This window comes from Gracilinanus agilis, chromosome 4, assembly GCF_016433145.1.
Source record: "Gracilinanus agilis isolate LMUSP501 chromosome 4, AgileGrace, whole genome shotgun sequence".
Lineage (NCBI taxonomy): Eukaryota > Metazoa > Chordata > Mammalia > Didelphimorphia > Didelphidae > Gracilinanus > Gracilinanus agilis.
In genome coordinates this window covers 189,166,074-189,187,686 of record NC_058133.1, presented here as the reverse complement: position 1 = coordinate 189,187,686, position 21,613 = coordinate 189,166,074, and the positions used below count along the sequence as shown (strand labels likewise).

At 47.4% G+C, this 21,613-nt stretch overlaps 2 protein-coding genes across 5 annotated transcripts in view; one reads left to right on the top strand and one right to left on the bottom strand.

Moving 5' to 3' along the window:
* CNTNAP1 (contactin associated protein 1) overlaps positions 1-10,441 on the top strand; it is a gene marked incomplete at its 5' end in the record, with an annotated part of 17,933 nt that extends 7,492 nt beyond the window's left edge. The window contains 14 exon segments of the mRNA XM_044675086.1: positions 661-767; positions 944-1,063; positions 1,463-1,666; positions 2,416-2,572; positions 3,216-3,343; positions 3,741-3,926; positions 4,631-4,852; positions 6,798-7,037; positions 7,632-7,985; positions 8,196-8,323; positions 8,476-8,569; positions 9,306-9,551; positions 9,649-9,696; positions 10,148-10,441. Coding sequence (XP_044531021.1) covers positions 661-767; positions 944-1,063; positions 1,463-1,666; positions 2,416-2,572; positions 3,216-3,343; positions 3,741-3,926; positions 4,631-4,852; positions 6,798-7,037; positions 7,632-7,985; positions 8,196-8,323; positions 8,476-8,569; positions 9,306-9,551; positions 9,649-9,696; positions 10,148-10,419 — 2,506 coding nt within the window.
* Positions 10,442-11,819: 1,378 nt separating this feature from the next.
* EZH1 (enhancer of zeste 1 polycomb repressive complex 2 subunit) overlaps positions 11,820-21,613 on the bottom strand; it is a 39,197-nt gene continuing 29,403 nt past the window's right edge. For 2 of the 4 annotated variants that reach the window (XM_044676880.1, XM_044676882.1), the window contains exons 12-20: positions 20,610-20,701; positions 19,172-19,212; positions 18,451-18,576; positions 16,829-17,007; positions 16,232-16,327; positions 15,733-15,814; positions 15,257-15,337; positions 14,717-14,801; positions 11,820-14,270 (exon numbers count right to left, since the gene is read on the bottom strand). In XM_044676880.1, coding sequence (XP_044532815.1) covers positions 14,210-14,270; positions 14,717-14,801; positions 15,257-15,337; positions 15,733-15,814; positions 16,232-16,327; positions 16,829-17,007; positions 18,451-18,576; positions 19,172-19,212; positions 20,610-20,701 — 843 coding nt within the window. In that variant the 3' untranslated portion in view covers positions 11,820-14,209. Of the gene's footprint in view, positions 14,271-14,716; positions 14,802-15,256; positions 15,338-15,732; positions 15,815-16,231; positions 16,328-16,826; positions 17,028-18,450; positions 18,577-19,171; positions 19,213-20,609; positions 20,702-21,613 lie in introns of those variants that run through there. The other 2 variants (XM_044676883.1, XM_044676884.1) reach the window with 2 other exon arrangements.

The following is a 21,613-nucleotide window of genomic DNA, read 5'->3' as shown; positions in this document are numbered from 1 at the left end:
CTCTTCTCTCTCTCTCTGTCTCTCTCTGTCTCTCTGTCTCTCTGTCTCTGTCTCTCTCTCTCTCTCTCTCTCTCTCTCTCTCTCTCTCTCTCTCTCTCTCTGTCTCTCTCTCCTCTTACCTTCTGTCTTAGTATGATTTCTAAAACAGAAGAGTGGCAAAGGTTAGGCAGTTGGGATAAGTGACTTGCCCAGGGTCACATAGCTAGGAAGTATCTGAAGCCAGATTTGGACCCAAGTCCTTCTGACTCCAGATCTAACACTCTGTCCACTGTGCTACCTAGTTGCCCCCTGCTCCCACTATGGAGATGCATCTCTGCCACCTCCCCTTAAAGGATGATCTTCTTCTCCTGTCCTGTCCCTCCCTTGAAGTGACATATGCAGTGAGACCAATGGGGCATATGCCCTGTTGTACTTGGGAGAGAAGTGAGGGACTGACCTTTTGATAGGAATAAGATAGGAGCAGCAGTGGTCCCAGTTCCCAGCTACTCTGCCTCACTTTGCCTTGGCTCTAAGCAGTGTCGATCTGCTCTGGCTGTTATTTTGTTTCTAGTGTAGAAATAGAGAAATTGTGCTGGGTGAGGGGAACCTGGGGACAACTTTCTCTTACGTCATTCTCCAGATGATCCCACTGTTCTGCATGGTTCTATTCCACATCCCCAGGTGCTTTCCTAACCCATGTGAACATGGGGGCCGCTGCTATCAGTCCTGGGATGATTTCATCTGCTACTGTGACCTGACAGGCTACAAGGGGGAGATCTGCCACCAGCGTAAGCCAGGCAGTCAAGGAAGGGTGGGTTGATGGGAATCTCAGGGAAAGAGAATTTTTTTTCTTGGTGGGGCAGATGGGAAAGGGAGCTGGGAGTGCATGGTGGCAATGCCTTGGGGTAGGCAGACGTTCCTCTTTATACCCCTTCACTCTGAATTTGCTTCTCCATCCTATCAGCCCTGTACAAAGAATCATGTGAAGCCTATAGACTCAGTGGGAAGACCTCTGGGAATTTTACCATTGACCCTGATGGCAGTGGCCCACTAAAGCCGTTCGTTGTGTACTGTGACATCCGAGGTAGGTGGATCATTGGGCTAGCCAGGTTACCTGAAGTGGAATTAAGGGTCAGGATAGGGAGAAGGGAAAGGGGGCTTTGCAGCTAGGAAGTAGGGAGTGGCAGTTCGACTGGGAGAACTGGGTTAGATGGAGATTAAACTGAAAGTAGAGAAGTCAGTTATGAGAGGGCAAGTCATGATTTAATAACCTAGTTTTGCAAAAAAAATGCTAGTCTTCCAGACCTATTCCCAACTCCAACCAGGGTACCATGTAACAGGCCCAAACCAGGGGATTGGAATTCTGCCATTGTCACATTCCAATGTTTACTCTATGGCACTGAGCTTGGGAAATGGAAAGGTATCAAGAAGCCTCAGTCTTCAGGGAGAAGCCACCCACTCCCACTCTCACCCCAACTCCCAGAGAACCGGGCATGGACAGTGGTACGCCACGATCGGCAGTGGACAACTCGGGTGACGGGCTCAAGCCAGGATCGTCCATTCCTGGGGGCCATCCAGTACTGGAATGCATCCTGGGAAGAGGTCAGTGCCCTGGCCAATGCCTCTCAACACTGTGAGCAGTGGCTTGAGTTCTCTTGCTACAACTCCCGGCTGCTCAACACTGCAGGTGAGAGAAGATATCATGAAATGAACTGTAGCACCTTAGTGGAGGAATCTTAGTGGTCCTCAAAATCAGGGATTCTGAACCTTTTACTGTGGGTCACATCCTCTATTACCAGTCTGGGGAAGCCAATGAAAGGAAATCTTCTCAGAATAACATTCTTATGGGCATAAAATCAAATATATAGGATTACAGAGGAAACCAATTACATTGATTATATATTGATATAATAGTTCCATCTGTATAGACATTGTTTATACATTGATATCCAGTTATATTGCTAACTGTTGGAAACAGAGTTCTCAGAATGTTAGAACAATTTCACGGACCTCAGGTTAAGATTGCTGGGGCAGGAAGAGACAAGGTGATTGACTCAGTGTTACATGGTTAGTTTTTTGGGGTGGGGGCAGACAGGGTGAAGTGATAGACCTGGGGTCACCTGGTTTACACAGCTAATTAGTAGCTAAGCCAGGATTAGACTCCAAGTTAGTTTTGAGTTTTTCAGTGTTTTTTTCCACTTTCTTTTCTAGTAGAGTGTTAGGGGGTGATGACTGAAGAAAGGTTACTCAGTGTAATTAGTGACATGACCAGGGTATTAGGAGGGACTAAGGGAAGATTATGGGGTAAAGGAAGTGTGCAAGGTAGGGGGAGGTATACTGGTGAGAGAGAAGAGAATTAAGTGGGGATTTCTAGGGTGACCAAAAGACAAGAGTACCTGGAGAACTCACTCTTTCTCTCCCCCTCTACACCCCCAGGTGGCTACCCCTTCAGCTTTTGGATAGGTCGAAATGAAGAGCAGCATTTTTACTGGGGGGGATCCCAGCCTGGGATCCAGCGCTGTGCCTGTGGCCTAGATAAGAGCTGCGTGGATCCCACATTATATTGCAACTGTGATGCTGATGAACCCCAGTGGTGAGGGTGGCAAGGGGTGGCTCAGAATCCTGAAGAGTTCCAAGGTCTCTCAGAGGCCTTGGGCAGGGCAGGGGAATGCAAGGAAACTTAAGAAATTCTAGAGCTCACTCATTTACTCAGTATGTCTTTATTAAAGGGGTAGTGAGGTGGCTAAGTGGATAGAGCACCAAGGCTGGAGTCAAGAGGACCTGGTTCAGATTGGGCCTCAGACATTTCCTATTTGTGTGACCCTGGGCAAGTCACTTAACCTGTTTCCCTAGACCTTGCCCTTTTGTCTTAGAGTTGTTGCTAAGAGAGTAAGGATTAAAAAAAATTTTTTTTCAAAGTCCTTAAAAATATAGTCCCTTGGGGACAGCTGGGTGGCTCAGTGGATTGAGAGCCAGACCTAGAGACTGAAGGTCCTGGGTTCAAATCTGTCCTTATACACTTCCTAGCTGTGTGACCCTGGGTACGTCACTTAACCCCCATTGCCTAGCCTTTACCACTCTTCTGCCTTAGAACCAATACATAGTATTGACTCCAAGACGGAAGGTAAAGGTTAAAAAACAATATAGTCCCTTTCCTCAAGCAGTTCACAACCTAGCAGGGGGCTGACCTAACATCCCCTGCTCCTAGTTCTAATCCTTGGTTCTCTCCCCTGCAGGAGAACAGACAAAGGATTGCTGACCTTTGTGGACCACCTACCAGTCACACAGGTGGTGGTTGGGGATACTAACCGATCCAACTCTGAGGCCCAGTTCTTCCTAAAGCCTCTTCGTTGTTATGGCGACCGTGAGTGACAGGCCCACCAATGGGCATCTCTCCAACTCTGAAATCCAAGCTGTCTGGCCCAAGTTTCCTCCCTAGTACCCAAGGATTCCTTTCATGATTTTTTATCTTTGTGCTCAACACCCCCATGACTTTTCTGAACCTCCTTTAATTGATCCCTCTTCCATTCCTGGGACCTTTCATTCCTTTGCTCTTTTTACTCATACACTGAGGACACTGTGCTCTGATGGCATCCATCCTCCACCATTACCCTCCTGTTTCTCCTTTGACTCCCTCTCATATTTTCTGTGTCCCCCTCACTCCTTATATTTCTCATTCCTTGTTTCTCCATGTATTTCCTAAGAACCTCTGATGGTTCCTTCTTCCAGTAGCACTCTGATTTCTTCTCTGTGCCCCTCAGGGAACTCTTGGAATACCATCTCTTTCCATACCGGTGCTTCACTGCTCTTCCCTCCCATCCGGGCCAACTACAGTCTTGATGTCTCTTTCTATTTCAAGACCACAGCAGAATCAGGTGTCTTCCTGGAGAACATGGCAGGCCGCCCTTGGCAATGGCGACGGCCATACCTTCGGCTAGAACTCAACAGTGAGTGGGTTAGGATATGGGTAGAGATAGGTGAAGAACACTGGGAGGGATACAGGGAACAAGGACAAGAGTGACGTTGAGGGTACGATTGGTTGGGATATGAATTTAGAGTGAGATTGGTTGGGGAGTATAAAGAGCATCAGAGAGTCAGAGAGATGGTCTAGTCCAATGGTTCTCCAACTTTTTGAGTATTCAAAGCAACATAAAATTGTGAGGTGTCAATGTCTCACTCAACTGTGAGTATAAATACAAGATAGTAATTGCCATATTGGTCTCTGTTTATGGAGAAAATAATTGACCAGATAGGGGTCTCGTGCAATATAACTCTTTGGCCTAGAAGTTGAGAACCAAGAATCTGGTCCAACTTCCTTATTTTATAGATGAGGAGAAATCGAGCCCATTTTAGTGGTGAGGAGAAATTGGTCAATTTTTGGCCCAACTATTTTGGTTTGAATCTTAACCCAAAGTAACAAAAGGGAAATTAAATTGAACCTAACTCTAGATATAGATTCACCAACATGGGGAAGCTTAGGGGTCTGAGTTTCCGAATAGATGTGGGAGGATTTTGTGGGGTATTTAGAGAGGTTAAGGGGGGAGCACAAGAAAAAATTTTCAGGGGTCTGGTGAGAAACTGGGGGTTGGAATTGGAATGGAATTGAGGGGTAACTTGATTGTACCCCTTTCCTCTTCTCCACATGCTCCAGCCTCTCGAGATGTAGTTTTTGCCTTTGATGTGGGAAATGGTGATGAAAATCTTACAGTTCACAATGAGGAGGTGGAATTTAATGATGATGAGTGGCACCTGGTCCGGGCTGAGATCAATGTGAAACTGGCCCGACTCCGAGTTGACCATGGGCCCTGGGAAATTCGGCCAATGCCCCTCCAGACCTACATCTGGCTAGAGTATGACCGGCCTCTTACTGTTGGTGAGCAGGGTTCCCCATGTCTAAAACTAAAGCAGTCTCTCATAAACATTACCCATAAACAGCCCAAGGTTCTGCTCTGTATTTTCTAGCCTTTCCGCTCTTAGACTTCTCTTTTTATAACTAGTTAGTCATTTCTCATCTTCTGGACATAGGGTCCTTCCTTTTACATCTCCTGTTTACCACTTAGTCCCCAACTCCAGTACTATGAGGGGATCAAAGAGCCATAGATTTAGATCTGGAAGAGAATTTAGATATCTTCTAATCCAATTATTTAATTTTATAAATAGAAAACTGAGACCCAGAGAGGTTATGATACACACACACACACACACACACACACACATATATATATGTATATATATATATATAACCCTTACCTTCTGTCTTGGAACCAATACTATATATTGGTTCCAAGGCAGAAGAGTGGTAAGGGTAGGCAATGGGGTCAAGTGACTTGCCCAGGGTCACACAGCTGGGAAGTGTCTGAGGCCATATCTGAACCTAGGACCTCCCATCTCTAGGCCTGGTTCTCAATCCACTGAGCTACCCAGCTGCCCCTGAGAGGTTATGATATTTGCCCAACGTGCCATAGGGAGTTTCATCTAAGATTGTTTCTATGTCTGCTAACTCCAGGTCCAGCTTTCTTTTTCTTTTAAATAATCCTTACCTTCTTAGAACAGATACTGTGTATTGGTTCCAAGGCAGAATCAGGCTAAGGGCTAGGCAATGTGGGTTAAATGACTTGCTCAGGATCACACAGCTAGGAAGTGTCTGAGGTCAAATTTGAACCCAGGACCTCTCATCTCTAGGGCTGGCTCTGTATCCACTGAGCCACCTTAGTTTTGTCCCCCCCCCCACACACACACACATAGTATCACATTAACTTAAATCTTTTCCCTTTCTATCATCCTGTCCACCTTGTGAAGGTATATGACCCCACCGAATCTATTGATCATTTCCAGATTTCCTCTAGGGGACCTGCCTATAATTCCTTTAAATTTTCATTTAATATGTGGAACTGGACCAATTTGAACTCTTATGGCTCTGTTGCCCTTACTACAGCCCCCAATTGCTTTGTGCTTTGGGACACTTGGGGCTCATTTTTCTGAGACCCAAGCTACAGACAGTTTGTTTTTTTAAACCCTTACCTTCTGTCTTAGAAGCAATACTAAGTATGGTATAGTATAAGTTAAGTATAAAAGAGCAAAATGAGGGCTAAGCAACAGGGGTTAAGTGATTTACCCAGGGTCACATACCTAGCAAGTGCCTGAGATTGGATTTGAATCCAATACTTCCCATCTCTAGGTCTGGCTCTATCCACCAAGTCACACTGAGTCACCTTGCTGCTCCTATTTGGAGTTTTCTTGGCAAAGATACTACAGTGGTTTGCCATTTCCTTCTCCAGCTCGTCTGACAGATGAGGATACTGAAACAAACAGGGTTAAGTAACTGGCCTAGGGTGACACAGCTACTAAGTGTCTGAGGCCAGATTTGAACTCAGGAAGAGGAGCCTTCCTAACCCCAGGCTCTCTCCACTGTGCTATGAAGCTGCCCTTAGAGCTCATCTAATCCAATCCTCTCATTTTACAGATAAATAAACTGAGATCCATAGAAACTAAGTGACTTTCCCAAGTTCACAAGTAGCAGGACAGGAATTTGAACCCTGATTCTCTCGATCCAAAGCCAGTGCTGTTTCTACTATGCCACGCTGGCTTTTCATTATTGCTAGCCCTTCTAGAGGCTTTATTTAGTCCAATTCATTACCAAGTCTCTCTGGGAATAGTCAGAAGAATCTGAACCACATATGCTCATTTTTCTCTCTCTGTCCCAGAAGTATAGAAGAAATATCTCGGCATGCCCTGTCCTTCCCTCTAGCTGCTAGCTCACTCCTCCTTCCCAGTCTGAACGCCTTAAGGTCCCTTTCCCATGATTATTGCCCTTCTAGGCTCCGCAGAGCACAAGAGGCGTCCCTTCCTGGGCTGCTTACGGGCAATGCGCCTAAATGGAATTACCTTGAACTTGGAGGGTCGTGCTAACGCCTCAGAGGGCACCTCACCCAACTGCACGGGCCGCTGTCTTCACCCGAAGCTCCCCTGCTTTCACGGTGGACGATGTGTGGAACGGTACAGCTACTATACGTGTGACTGTGATCTCACAGCCTTCGAAGGGCCCTACTGCAACCATGGTCAGTGAAGGGGTCAAGATGGGGTTTGGGAGTATGTGGGGCAGCCACAGAGGGCTGGAGGGGAGGGAAATGGACAAGCATCCTGTTCAAGGAGAGGGTGGAGGGAGTTAGAGTCATCCTTGAGGGAGGGTGTTCCTCCTGGCTGCCATGTTCTAGGGAACTTGCTATAGCCATTTAGTGGCATGGCAGCAAGTGGGCTGGGGCCATCAGCCATTCCCCTAAAGGACCTAAAATGTTCCTATACCATCTCCCCAACAAATACACACCTATATCGTTTACCATCAGCATGGCCAAAGAGCAGGACTGGGATTTACACAGTGTGGTTGCATCTCTTCCAGTGCCTCTCTGAGTGGCCAGTGGGGTGATGTAAGTTAATGGTGATATAGATGGGAAGAGATGGTCACCGAGGGCAGAAAAAAAGGGCACTTCGGTGGTCGAGGGACATGAAGACACAAAAAGGAAAGGTAGAAAGACAGGGAGAAATTAAAATGGGGACGGGCGGTCAGAAGTAGCCTGACTTAATGAACACGGATGGCATCCCGTGCCCCGCAGTCTGGGGTTGAGGAAGCTCTCTGACGTGCCACCTGTCCCCAGACATCGGTGGATTCTTTGAGGAAGGCACCTGGGTGCGCTATAACCTGCAGTCGGCCCTTCGCTCTGCCGCTCAGGAGTTCTCGCACATGCTGAGCCGTCCGGTTCCTGGCTACGAGCCTGGCTACGTCCCTGGCTACGACACCCCCGGCTACGTGCCTGGATACCACGGTCCTGGCTACCAGCTTCCCGACTACCCTCGGCCCGGGCGGCCCGTGCCCGGCTATCGGGGCCCGGTGTACAATGTCACCGGGGAGGAAGTCTCCTTCAGTTTCAGTACTACCTCTGCCCCAGCGGTCCTACTCTATGTAAGCTCCTTTGTCCAAGACTACATGGCTGTGCTCATCAAGGAGGATGGTGAGTTTTCTATGGGCATCTTGCATGTCCCTCAGTTATTCCAGATGCTCCTCAGTGTCTCCAGGCATTGCTTCAGCCAGTCCAGGAACACAATTTTCCCTGCTTCCTAGGCACTTCTGGGGGATGGGGACAGCATGGCGTGTGTGGGGAGGGTGTTGGCTACGAAGGTTTGGGGAGTGGTGTTATGTCGGTAGCTCCCCTCCCCTGCAGGGACCCTGCAGCTGCGTTACCAGTTGGGTACTAGCCCTTATGTGTATCCGCTGACCACCCGGCCAGTCACTGACGGTCAGTCCCACAGCATCAATATCACTCGTGTCTACAGAAGCCTCTTCATCCAGGTAGGTAGACATGGGGGATGGCGAAGCATTAGCTGGATTGGAGCTGGGATTAATTTAGGAGAGTCTTTCAAATGGGCAGACCTTAGTTAGTCCCATCATCATCCAGCTAAACTATGGCTCTGAGTTTGTGAGCTTTGTTTGCCCTATTCCAGGTGGATTATTTCCCAATGATGGAACAGAAATTCTCATTGCTTGTGGACAGTCAATTGGACTCACCCAAAGCTTTGTACTTGGGGCGTGTTATGGGTAAGATGTTACAGAGGGGGCAGCTGGGTAACCCAGTGGATTGAGAGTCAGGCCTAGAGATGGGAGGTCCTAGGTTCAAATCCGGCCTCAGACACTTCCCAGCTGTGTGACCCTGGGCAAGTCACTTGACCCCCATTGCCCACCCTTACCACTCTTCTACCAAGGAACCAATACACAGAAGTTAAGGGTTTAAAAAAAAAAAGATGTTATAGGAACTTTACAATTAGGAGATGGATGTTCAGGGAGCTGAGATCGTGAAATCTTGGGAACCTGGGGAAGGAGGCACTGGGACATTGAACTAATAAAGAATGAGTTATAAAGAAACCAGGAAGAAGAGATATGACTAGGATAGGGCAACAGGGGCTTGCCCAAGGGCAACAAAATTTAGAAGGTTGATAACATTGATGCATCTTTAATAGCAAAGCACCTAATTAGCAAGAAAAATTAGCTAAAATACGAAGTTGCCTGATAGTAGGTGCTTCCTTCCTCTTGCTGCTGCTATACCCCAGGTAAGCCCCACATACCTATCACGGTAGTACGCTTATTGGTTTGGGGGCCTCTATCCAATGGTTGTGTTGCTGTCAAGGCCATCTTTTTACTCTTCCACTGAATTTGTCGTTAAAAGTTGATTTGAGGTATTTTTGTTTAGTGCTGAGTCTGAAAAGTACTAGTTATGGGTCTGCCAAGAAGTGACCATTCCTCCACTTTGGGGATTTATTCCTTTCCTTTCTTCTAGAGACTGGAGTGATTGACCCTGAGATTCAGCGTTATAACACGCCAGGCTTTTCAGGTTGCCTCTCAGGTGTACGCTTCAATAACGTGTCCCCACTCAAAACCCATTTCCGAGCCCCTCGCCCATTTCCCCGTGACATTTCTGAAGCCCTTCGTGTTCAGGGGGACCTGGCTGAGTCCAACTGTGGTGCCATGCCACATTCTGGCCTTGAGGTACCCCCTGAACTTGATCCTTGGTACCTGCCTCCAGGTATGTGTCCCAGGACAGGGGATATGGGAAGGGGGGGGGGCTTCCTCTTGAGGATACCCTAGGGTTTCTAGTGACTAGGCATCTCATCCTCTTACAGACTTCATCTACTATCACGATGATGGCTGGGTCGCTATCATCATAGGCTGTGAGTAGCAGCTGCTTGTTTCAAATGCTACCTCTAACGTGTGCTCCCTGTTCAAGCGCACATTACCTGGAAGTCCCAGGGGACTCTATAGATATTCTGGGGTTGGTCATGCAGGGAGAAGCTAGAGAGGGCTGCAGTAAAAAGTTCAAGCAGTTGGATCATTTGAGGGTTGGGGGCTTTTAAAACATGTAAGGATTTATTATTAACCTTCACTACTCAAATGAAAACCGTCTCTAGCTAGGAGTGGGACGGCATGGAGTATGACATTGGGATGGGGAGTAGCGTTTGGGGTAAACCCCAGAAGTTGGAGGACAGACACATTAAGCCTCCAAATGCCATGCAACCAGTGTCTCCAAGGGTTACGGAATAGTTCCACATTCTTTTAGTGCAGGGGCATGTGTACCTAAAATGCCTGGGTCAATGCTCATTTCCTTTTTTTTTTTTTCCCCAGTTGTGGTGACTCTCTTGCTACTGGGGCTGATAGGACTGTTGGTCCTCTTCTATCTACAAAATCATCGCTATAAGGGTTCTTACCATACTCATGAGCCCAAAGCCACTCATGATTACCATGCTGCTAGCAAGGCACCTTTACCCCCTTCTACACCTGCCCGGGCACCTGCCCCTCAGCCCCAAGCCCAAGCCCAAGCCCCTGCTCCTGCCCCTGCCCCTGCCCCTCGGGACCAGAACCTACCCCAGATTCTGGAGGAGTCCCGTTCTGAATGAGTCAGGGTTAGGCTCAAGTCCCTTCCCCCCCCCCCCCCCCCGACCCTTCCATCCTTCCTTCCTCACTCTCTCCCTCTAATTAAGGGCATCGGGACTCCTTCCCTGAGTTGGCTCTGTCCATCTAGAGGACACCTCTTCCTGCCCACTTTCATAGGCAAAGCTGCAGTTGGGACCAAAGGGAGAGGCAGAGCCTCACTCACTGCCTCGAGCCAAATGCCCGTCCCTTTCCTTCTTCCTAGCCACTCTCCCCCAACCCCCACTCACTCAGGCTTCTGGCCCATTGCCTGCCTGGCAAGAGATGTTCGGGGTGGAGATGGACAAAGGCACCTCCCTCCATCTCTGCTCCAGCCATTTCCAGCTGCTACAAGGGATTAACAACTGCGCGCAGGGGGAGATTATCTGCTTCCCCCCACATCCCCAATGCCGGCAGGGACAGATGTGGGGGTTATGAGGATATGGGGGGAGGAGGAGGCTGCTAAATCATTCCCCCAAGCTTTCCCTGTCCTGCAAAATGCCTTCACTGGCTTCTAGCACAGTAGGGTGTGAGGAGCACTTTCTTTCCCAGCCTGCCTCCCCCTACTTTTGTTGTTGGTTTTTTTGTGGTGGTGTTTTTTTTAATGAGAAGTCCACAAGGCTTCAGCTTAGCACCTTAGCACCCCTGCTACTTCATCCGCTTCAGCCAAAGCCATAAGCCAAAACATGCAAGGTAGAGAAATTTATGCAGACCCTTCAATAACCTTATAGTCCTCTCCCTCTCCCCTCAAGGATGTGCAATAACTTTGGTGTCTGCTTAAGGTCCTGTACTGCTCTCCAATGCATGAGGAGCCCCCTCCTTCCTTGCTATGCTGCTTCCCATGTCCAGGAGATCATGTTCTTTCTACATTTTTTTGGTTGCAAAGTCTCTCCAAAAGATCTCTATATTACAGTAATTTTTTAAAGATTCTTGGTTTATATATAAAAACAAAAACAAACCCAGAGCTAAGTGTCCTGTCCCGTGTTGTACCCTGTGGGCAGTAATTTGCTCCTCTACATTGGACGTCTCAAAAGTTCTGCTGGTCACTCGCCCAGCCTGGATGCCTCCTGTTTGTACTAAGGCAGATTGTGTTGTGTTGACAGAGGCTCAGAGAACTGCTCCAATAAAGAGAGTGACAGAGCTGGTCTTCGTGTTTGTAGGGGAAAGGAGTGGGAACAGGATGAAGTGCATGTGTGTTGGAGGAATGGCTGAATCCAAGGACCCCAAGCATCTCATTGATCCTCTGGCAGAACTAGGAATACACTCTCAGGAGGGCCTGGGACGGTACCCCAGGGCCAAGGGTGCTGGAAGCCACAATTAGAGCTGTGCCCACATTCCCCACCAATTCTCTACAGACCAGAAACAAATTGCTCCACTTACTACAGAATAATTTCTACCACTTTATTCTGACGAGGGGGTCACAAGCCACAGGATTTTAAAGTGCATGAGATTCACTGGCAACAAAGCCCCACTGCCATCAAGCCTCCCTGCCCCATTCCTGAAAAGAGGAAGGAAACTGAGAAGAGAGGTTTCGGGTGGCAGGGAATCCTAAGGATCTAAGAAGGATTGAATGAGATAAGAGGGATAAATCCCAGTGACTTTGGAAACTAGAGAGAGCCTGAAAGAAGAGTGGTAAAAGTTCCTTCCATCCTAACCATGACGAAAAACCCTGCCTTCCCCCACCCCTTCTCCTGGCCAGCATATGGCTGCTTGATCTAGAGACCGCCACTCCAAAAAAAAAGGGGAAAAAAAAGCTGAGCTGTCTAGGCTTTCTGAATTGATGCCAAATGTCTCTGGGTTTTTCCCCTCTAATCTAGGAGCAATTCAGGGCCCTTAGCAGACTGTGGCGGTGGGAAAGGGAGTATTCCCTTCATCACACAGCAGGCCTTGACTTCAGAATCACTTCGAAGGCTAGCTGGCTAAACAGCTAGGCCCTGCCAAGAGCTGGCTAGGAATGTCTGAGGGGCAGCTGGGGATGGGGTTGAGAAAAGTGGGCAGATGGCCAGTTGAACTGGCTGAGAAAGTGATTTCAGAATGCCCATAAGAAGTATGGTAGTCCCTGACTAAAATGGTCATAAGGAAATCCACCCTGATCTAATGTGACACACCTAAGGGTAGAAGGCCAGGAGGAGAATGATCAGTCCAGATCAAGGAGAAAGGCACTTCCTCCCTAAAGAAAGAGGGGGAAAGCCTTGCATCCTCATTTGAGACACTCCCTAGGCCAGTCTGGACTTGCCCATGTCCTTTCCACCTAAGCACAGAGGCGCTCCCCAGTTCCCTGCCAGCTCAGCAAACCTGCCAGACACACATCTCCTTGGTTGGCCCCATTCTCACCATGACTAGATCCCTCTGTCAACACAACTTCTCTTAGCTCCCCAAGGGAATTGGATGCAAGGAAAGCAACCTCCTTCTCCTCAGAAACTAGGTTTGGGGTGGGATCCCAGGGACCACAGTTTAATCCCTATTCCCACCCATGCCTCCAGGTCTTCTAAAGGAAACAGTTAAAGTGCTTTGCTGGCAAGTTTCCTTAGAGAGGACCCAGCTGCCTTATAATACTTAACAGCAATAGAAGCTCCACTAGTCCCACATCCATGCATTGCCAGTTTATAATTACATGTATGGACATCTCTACACACATGCATGTTAAGCCCCCACCCCCCTACATACCTACCAATCCACCAATCCCAAACAAGGTGCCAAAAATCAGGAAAGCAAATTATATCTGCATCCTGTGTGTCCCTACTCCTCTACCCCCAATCTGTACCTGGGCCTTTCCACCCTGAAGGGATACTTAACAGTGGCCCCTTAAGTCTGGTCTGGGGGGAAGGGAGGGGAAGGAAGCTAGAACAAAATAGGTCCCAACACACACTCACACATTCTCTTTCTCTCTCTGTCTCTCTCCCTCCAACTCCCTCCCTTAAACTCTTCAACATTTCAGCAGCACAACACTCCAAAGAGCCTGATAGGTGGCAAAGGAGGCAGTAGGGAACTTGACACTCCTTCCTGGAAGTCTGAAAATATCAGTCCATCTTCATGGACAAAACCTTCTTTCAAGGCTCCTGCCCCTCAAGCCCTGTCCTCAGCCCAGTCCTTCCCTGAACGTGAGGAGAGGGCACCCTTTCACGCCTAGCCTAATTAGGCAGCAACAGTGCACACTCTTCTTGGCAACTTCTATTTGGTCAGATTAAGTTAACCTCTGCCACTAGGCAATGGGGAAGAGGGAACAAGAAGACTCAACCCCCTACTTAAATTCAGTCTGTGCTGTCAGGACATACTTTGCCCTGACCTTCCATGACTGGTTCCCAGTCCTATTCACTGCTACCACCCTTCCCAGGTTCTAGGGTCAGAGAAGAGAGGCTGCTGGGGACCTAACTATTTGAAGGATCTTGATTTACAGATCTAAGATAAGACAGTGTTGACTTTCTAATCCCCATAGATACTGCCCTAGGTCTGGCCCCCAGCAAAGGGAGCTAACAGGAAACCAAGTTATCATCATCAGTTCCCTAGCCTTTACTGTCTGCCTCTGAGCTGGGAGGAGGCACTCCCCCACCTCCTTGCCCTTGTCTCTTTCTTTCCTGAGAATCCGAGTCCTACAAGCCCCCAGACTTCATTCTGACTGAGACAAAGAACTTCTCCCCCTCTGCTTCACTACAAAGGGGGTAAGAAGAGAGGGTTTCTGAGTACAGGAGACAGTGCAGAAGACTAAAGCAGCCACGATGTGAGCATGAAAGCAGAGGCAGCACTGCTAGAGGCACTGGAAGTTGGGGCCTAGAAAGACTAGAGGACATCTGTCTCCCTCTCAATCCCCACATATTTGAGGGCATCGGCTTGGCTGTACCTGTCAAGGAAAGAAGGAAGGAATCTGGTTACAATCAGGACTTTTGGGCTTGACAAGACAGAGCCCCTAGTCTTCTTTCCCTTTCCAACCTCAATCTCCAGTCTTATCACTTTCCTAATGCCACTTAAAAATAATTTTAAAAAATTTCAAACCTTTCCCTTCTGTCTAAGAATCAATACTAAGTGCAACTAGGATTACATGACTTTCCCAGGGTCACACAGGTAGGAAGTGTCTGAGGTCTGCTGTGAACCCTGTGAAGTCTTCTGTCTTCAAACCTGGCTCTCTATCCACTGAGCTAACTAGCTGCCCTTCCAAAGGCCTCTTCTAAGGAAAAGCCACAAGAGTTAAAGACATAAGAGATGAAGTGATGCCCTATTCTCATCTGCTCTCAGCCCCTCCACAATAGCCTCCTATGTCATGTAGCATGCCTCTATTAATGGCCTCACCTGTAATCAAAAAAGAGTTCTTCCCCAGCCTGGATGGCTCTTTTGGCAAAGATTCCAATCCGATGATCTCCATTCACCATCACCACTGAAATAAAACAAACCTAAGGCCTTTTCTTTGGCTCTTGGCTAACCTCAGGCCAATCCCTCTAGCTTTTTAGTGAGACATGGGAAATGTTCTCACTCCCTCTGACTTCCAATTCTGCAGATGGTTCCTTGAAGGGAAGATTGTTCCTATAGTTTAGTCTTGGGTACTTCTCCAAGGCAAGAAGTGGCCACCAATGAGGGTATCTGTTCTCAAATGCCCTTAGATTTTTTTTTTAACCTGACTAGAGTTGTTAGATGGGCTAGGGTGGAGAGAATACTCTTCAATGACATGTGTCCATAGAAGAGAGGTTTTTCTAAATGGGCAAAGAATGAGAAAAGCACTTTTGAGAAACAAAAAAATCATCTTGAAAATTGGGCATCACTATATATATCAAGGAAAGAGGGTCCATGTGGCCTAGAACTCAGCCTTTCCTGCCATATATCCCATAGCCTCACCTTTGGCATAGCAATTAGGATTCACTGAGTGGTTTGCAAATCGAATTTTATTTCCTTTCCGAGTGGCGTCCACCACAAAATCTGTAGGAGATAAACAATGAAAAGGCCTGGGTTCACCATTCTGTCCTTTACATAGAGAACAATCCTTGGGGCCTTCTATGTTTAGGTCTCAAGTAACTTCCCCAAAGCAGCAGAGATTTAAGTTGAATGGGAATTCCAGATAGGAGTGAACATCTCTGGGTGGAAGGAGACTTCTCCTGGGTGTATCACAGATAATCAAGTGCTGGTGCCATATGCACAACTGAGTAAATGTTTATTTCATTTAGGGCTGGTGAGATTCAGCATTGGTGCCACACTAAGTCATGAGGGCCCTTTTCCAACCTGCTCCCTGTGAGTTTAGACCATGGAAGCAGGAGCTTGGAGGAAGAAGGGCTGGCCCAACACCACTAAGGATGAGTCAGGACGAATTCTCATACCATTGTTGAGGTTGAAGAGAAAGCTGGACATGTACTTGTCATAGACCTTTCCCCGACGGTCAGCCTCATCCTGAGAGATAAGCTAGGGATAGGAGGAGTGAAAAACAAGGATGTAAATTGGGATGCCTGTTCAGAACAATCCTACTCAGTGACAGAGGGGACAGGGATGCACACAGGGAACTACAATACTAGAGAACCACAAGGAGTTAATTGCTTTGGGCAATTCTGTTACCCATCCAAGCCACCTAACAGTAAAATGAATGAAACCAGGTGACCCCTCCTGCCACTCTTGCTCTATGAGTTAGATTGCTTAGGAGCTGATGAACAGTGGTTTGTTTCAGGGCTGCAGATGGTTCACTGGAATCCCTAAGAGAGGCCACATGAGAGACGAACTGAGACATTTAGGGAGTAATTCATAGCTGCCCAACCCATAGAAAAATTAGGGGGTGTTATCAGCCTCTCCCACTGTGAGAATTTGAGTCAAACCTGCAGGGCTTACCTCGCCACAATATTCAGAAATGAATTCATTCTTCTGTACAGACTCTTTGATGAAGGTGCCCCATCCAGCCACATCTGAGGGGGCCAGCAGCAGGTGCTAGGGAGGAGGCATTCAGACCTCAGGCTACATAGCAAGCATTATGGGGAAGGGTAGGGGGTTGTGACATAGAGGACAGTACTAGGCAATTATTGAAAGGATCTGAAAGACAAAAACCTACCCTATTCTACGTGGGAGACAAACAAAACCTGAGGGAGTGAGTTCTCTTATCCTCCCAAAGAGGGGGGTGTTCCTTAGTTCTGAGTCCATAGGAATTTATTGCCATTTGTGAAGCCAAAACTGAAGGTGGAAGCAAGATCCTCCACCTCTCTGTTCCCCTCAGTTTAGTGAGTTAAATGGACTGGTTCTCTGAATGATTCCCCACTTTGGGAGAAAAGATAAACAGGACAAATGGCTTTCAATATTCAACTCCTGAAGTGGGGAAGCTACAGTGCAAGGGGCTCCAGGGAGTTAAGGAGAAAGGAAAGCTCTCAGAACTGATTCCCTCTCTACTCCCATGTAACCCACAGTCCCAGAGGAGTCAGTCCATGCAGCCCACACCTTCTTAAGACCACGCTGGATACTGCAATTCTTGCAGGAGACCACCTTGCAGTCCCAGTGCTCTGAGGCCCCACAGGTGAGACACAGGTCGGGGTCACATTCCCGAACAGCGAGGTAGCAGGGACACTGTTTGGTGTTACACTGGGTCTTGCAGCGGCAGCCTGGGAATCGGTTTTGACCTGGGTGGGGCAATGAAAAACTGCTGGGGTCAGTCAGGTCACTGTTTAAACCCTAAGAAAACATGGCCCTCTAGACTTTTGGTGAGAGTGCGTGGTTCACAGGGTAGCAGTGAGGCGAATGGGATGGGTTTGAGGATGTTGTGGGGAATGGGGCATATCCTCCATTTCAATATCCATTCCACAAAGTAACTTGGCCAAGATAAGAGGCAGTGTGGTGTAGTAGAAAGGGTTCTGGAGTTGGAATTAGAGGCCTTGGATTTCAAACCCAGTGCTGCCACTTACCTATCTATGTAACCCTGTATAGGTCACTCCTTCCTAGGCATCAGATATTTCCTTATTTATCAAATAAGGGAGTTGAAGTATATAATCTCTCAGTTCTATAATCTAGCATTTATGTATGGGACAACACAAAGAAAAGTGTATTTGGAGTCAGAGGCTCTGAGTTCAAATCCTGGATCTGTGCTTATAGCCTGCATGCCCTTGAATGAATCATTTCTACATCTCATCTGTAAACTAAAGGAATTGGCCTCAGTGACCCTGAAGGTCCATCTAGCCCTAACTCCACAATCCTATGACTTAGACCTTCCTGGCTCAATGTCTAAAAGTGCGTGCTGTTAGTTCATTCCCCCGCATGATCTTTCCTTGTGCTTGTGAGGTCTGGGAAGGTGGCCGAGTAGTAATTTGGAAAGAGCACAATCAGTGCTACTCACTGGCAAATCTTTGCTTTAAGAACAAGTATCATTTTGACAACACCATGCATGTTCCACTCCCACCTGCCCTCCACCTACTGCTCTACCCAGAATGATCTTCAGTGGCTAAGATCTGTATCTGTTGTGGGTAGAAGGTACTCATATCTTCAACTGCCTGGCCTCTAAGTTCTGCAGGCTCTGGCTTTGCTATCTATCAATCAGCCCATTGTGGTCAGAACTGATGGTAAACTACGCCAACAAGGGACAGGGTGGTGGAGGGGGAAGAAGCATTGTGAGAAGAGGTGAGGTAAAGGGCTATGCAAGCAACTTATCCTCCCTCCCTTAACCCCCTTCCACTTTCTGCTGTCATCAGATCCCTGTCTCCTACCAGATTATATTAAAATGAATTCAATTTAATTAGATTACAAACATATAGATTTGAAATTAAATTTAAGAAAATGCCCTGTGAAAACAGCAAGAACTCCAAATTGGGGGGGCTGTTAGATATACTGGACCAAGAGATGTCCATAGTCTCCATCTCACCACTTGAAAGTAAAACAGGGGAGGACAGGCAGGATCTATAGACCTGCCAACTCAAGGCTTTGCAGTGACTCTCAGGCCCTGTTTGACCCTAGGCAGAGTGCCTGATATATAATAAATCCAGAGTGTGAGAGAGGCAGCTTAGAGAGCATGAAAAGGAAGGGAGAGCTGGGATATGTGTGTGCCAGTGGGGCTATGTGCAGTACAGGCTTACAGTCTGGGTTGCACTGGCAGAACTTCTCACAGAAATTCTGGGTCATGATGCAGGGGCAGGTGCTGTCGCAGGGACGGTCTGGATGGTCACAGGGTTGGTAGTTGTACACCTGTGTGGCGGAGTTATCTAGGAGATAGGGAATAGGCCAGTAACACAGCTGTGACTATGCTTTTTGCCCCTCTTCCCAGTTCCCCAAACCCTAATTCAAAAAGGCTGGGGCAGCCATATTTAATTCAGCAAAAGTCTATTAAATACCTCCTTTAGGTACAAGGCACTGTGCCAGAGATACAAAGACAAAAAATGGAACACAGCCCCTGCTCTCAATGAATTTATATTCTATTGTATGCCCCTAGGCTCAAGGTAGCAAAAGAAAAAAAAAAAAAGAAAGAAAGGGTAACCTCCAGATCACTTGGAATATGAGGTGGGGGGAAGAAGAGGCCAAGAACTACAGAGCATCTATTGAAAAATGAGATCTAGATTCTGGCAAACACTACACCACCACAGACACAAAGACCACATCATCTACTGTTAAGAGGAAGGTCGTGGCCTTCTCAGCTGCAATGACAGGCTGAGCTCCTCTGAACGACTGCAGAGAAACGTGCAATCTGCTGGAGCTGCTCAGGGTCTGCAAGTGCAGCTGCCTAAGGGGTGATGTGGGTGGGTGGCCACATGAGGAGAGGCTGATGACTGAACTGATGGAAGAAGCAGAGAGACAACATACCTTTCTTAAGTTGAATCTTCCTGCAGTGTGCAGCCCACAGCCTGAAAGAAAAAGACAGGAAGAGTAGGGCCTGGGCCATAGTCCTGAGGGATTCTGCAGATGCAGCTGAATAAAATATAACCTACTCTGAGAGATTGTGGTTTGAGGCCTAGGGGCTGCCTGTGAAAATCAGAATCAGGTCTGGCCTCTAGCACATGAAAACTAGAGACCTTTATTTAGCCTCTGTTGACTGAAGATAAAAAACAAAACAGAACAAGATAAAACAAGAAAACTTATGTTTCCTTCATGATGCTAGTAACTCCCTTTGAGGAGAATAGAAATGAAAATGTAAGGTGGGGAGAAAGGGTTCCAGATTAAGAGAGGTGTATGTGTGTGTGTGTGTGTGTGTGTGTGTGTACAGGAACTTCTGCCCTATGGAGTGCCCTACTAGTTGTTATGGGACTGATTATTTTGAAGGAAAGGAATCTGAGAAAGAGAAATAGTACAAGAGAAAATGTATTGGACTTGGAGTCTAAATAACTGGGGTTTGGATCCTGGCTCAACATTTACTCAGTGGTGTGACCACGGGGAAATCACCTCACCTTTCTAAGCTTCAGTGTCTTAAGCTGTAAAAATGGGGTTAATATGGGTGGCCCAGTTGGACAGAGAGTCAGACCCAGAGACCAATAGTCCTGGGTTCAAATATGACCTCAGACACTTCCTAAGCTGATTGAACCTGGGCAAGTTAATTAATCCCAGTTGCCTAGCCCTTACTGCTCTTCTGCTTGGAACCAAAATTTAGTATTGATTCTAAGACAGAAAGTAAGAGTTATTTTTTTAAAAATAGGGCTAATAATCTTTGTACTACTTACCTCATAGCATTATTGTGTAAAACTTATTGCTGTAGAAATGTGAGTTCCATACCCAGAACTGTTTTCTTCTACTGGGTAATGGTCATCAATCAGGGCACCAAGACAGGAAGAACATTTTAAAAAAATTCCAATTCTAGGCAAATGCTAGAAGACAGTGCTTTTAGACAACCCAGAGAGAAACAACACAAGCTGCCAAAATCCAAGAAAGAGAATGCACTCTGGACAGAGTTGAGGAGGGGCTAAAATGCAACTAACCATCCGGCCACGAGGGACTGCCCTCAGGGTAACAGAGCCAGCTCCTGCTGCCTCATTGGCAGGGAGCTGAAATGTGAGGCCAGAGTGCCTATTCAAGACTGAAGAGTCTGAGTGGGGAACAAGCAGGAGAGGGGGAGGAACTGCTCCCAGGCCCCAGGGAGCATGTGCACACTCTCCTCCTACTTGTACAATCCTAAACTGACTGAGCACACGCTGCTTTGCCTGATTGTGGGGAGGAACACAGATGGGAAGTCCAAGGGGAGGCCCAAGCACAGGGAACAGAAAAGATCGATACCCTCCCAGCCACAAAAAGTGCTTTGTTCAGCCCTTGCCTGTGTTTTCTTTTCTTCTTCTGTGAGGGGTTCATGAGCTCATTTGTTGGCAACTTCAAGATAAGTGACTCTTTGACTGCAAACTGGAAGACCTGGAAGAGAAATCCAACAGGCCCCATCACTCTCCCTGTGGCCGCCTGGCCAGACAAAGGGCCCCAGCTGGTAGCCAGCTCTCGAAGGTTCAGAGGCAGCTGGCTTCACTACCCCTGGGGGTCTGAATTGCTTGGGACATGAGGTCACATGGCTTTGCAGTTGAATTCTCCAGCTGGTGTTCTGACTGGAAGGGAGCAGTACTTACCACAGGCATGCTGGTCCAATCCCCAACTTTCTCCTCAGGTTTTGCTTCAAATAAGCATTGGGTTTTTTTTTGAGAGTTTGGGGTTTTTTTTTGGGGGGGGGAGGATCCTTAACTCTTCTCCAGCAAATGTCTCTTCTCACCTAGAGAGCGACTTTATAAAATGATTCCAGTCTTTGGACAAGGGACGGGTATTCAAAAGCAGTACCCGGCTCTGAGCATGAGCCCCCTCTATTGGGGGAAAGAAGTAGAATCACATAGAGAAAAATTGGAAGATATATTAGCAATCATCTAGTGCAGTGATGGGCAAACTTTTTAAAGAGGGGGCCAAAGGAAAGGAAATGCTCTTCTATCAGTGTATTTCTAAGGCAACTCCTTCGAAGTTTCATTGTACTGTATCCTACTCGTTGTATTCGTCAGATTAGGAATAATGTCTTGTGGCCAGATAGAACATTTCAGAGCCCCCCCCCCCCAACTGGCCCTTAGGCCTTAGTTTGCCCATCACTGAATTCTAGTGTAGCCCTTTCATTTAGCAAAAGAGGAAACTGAGACCCAAAGAGAGGTAGTCACTTACTGGCTCGAATTTTTGCCATTTCCTGAGGTCACAAAATTATTTAATTGGTGGGAATAGTTGAGGTCATCTATTTCAAACTCCTCATCTTATAGACAAGGAAACTGAGGCCTAGAGAGCAGAAGTTGTTTTCCTAAA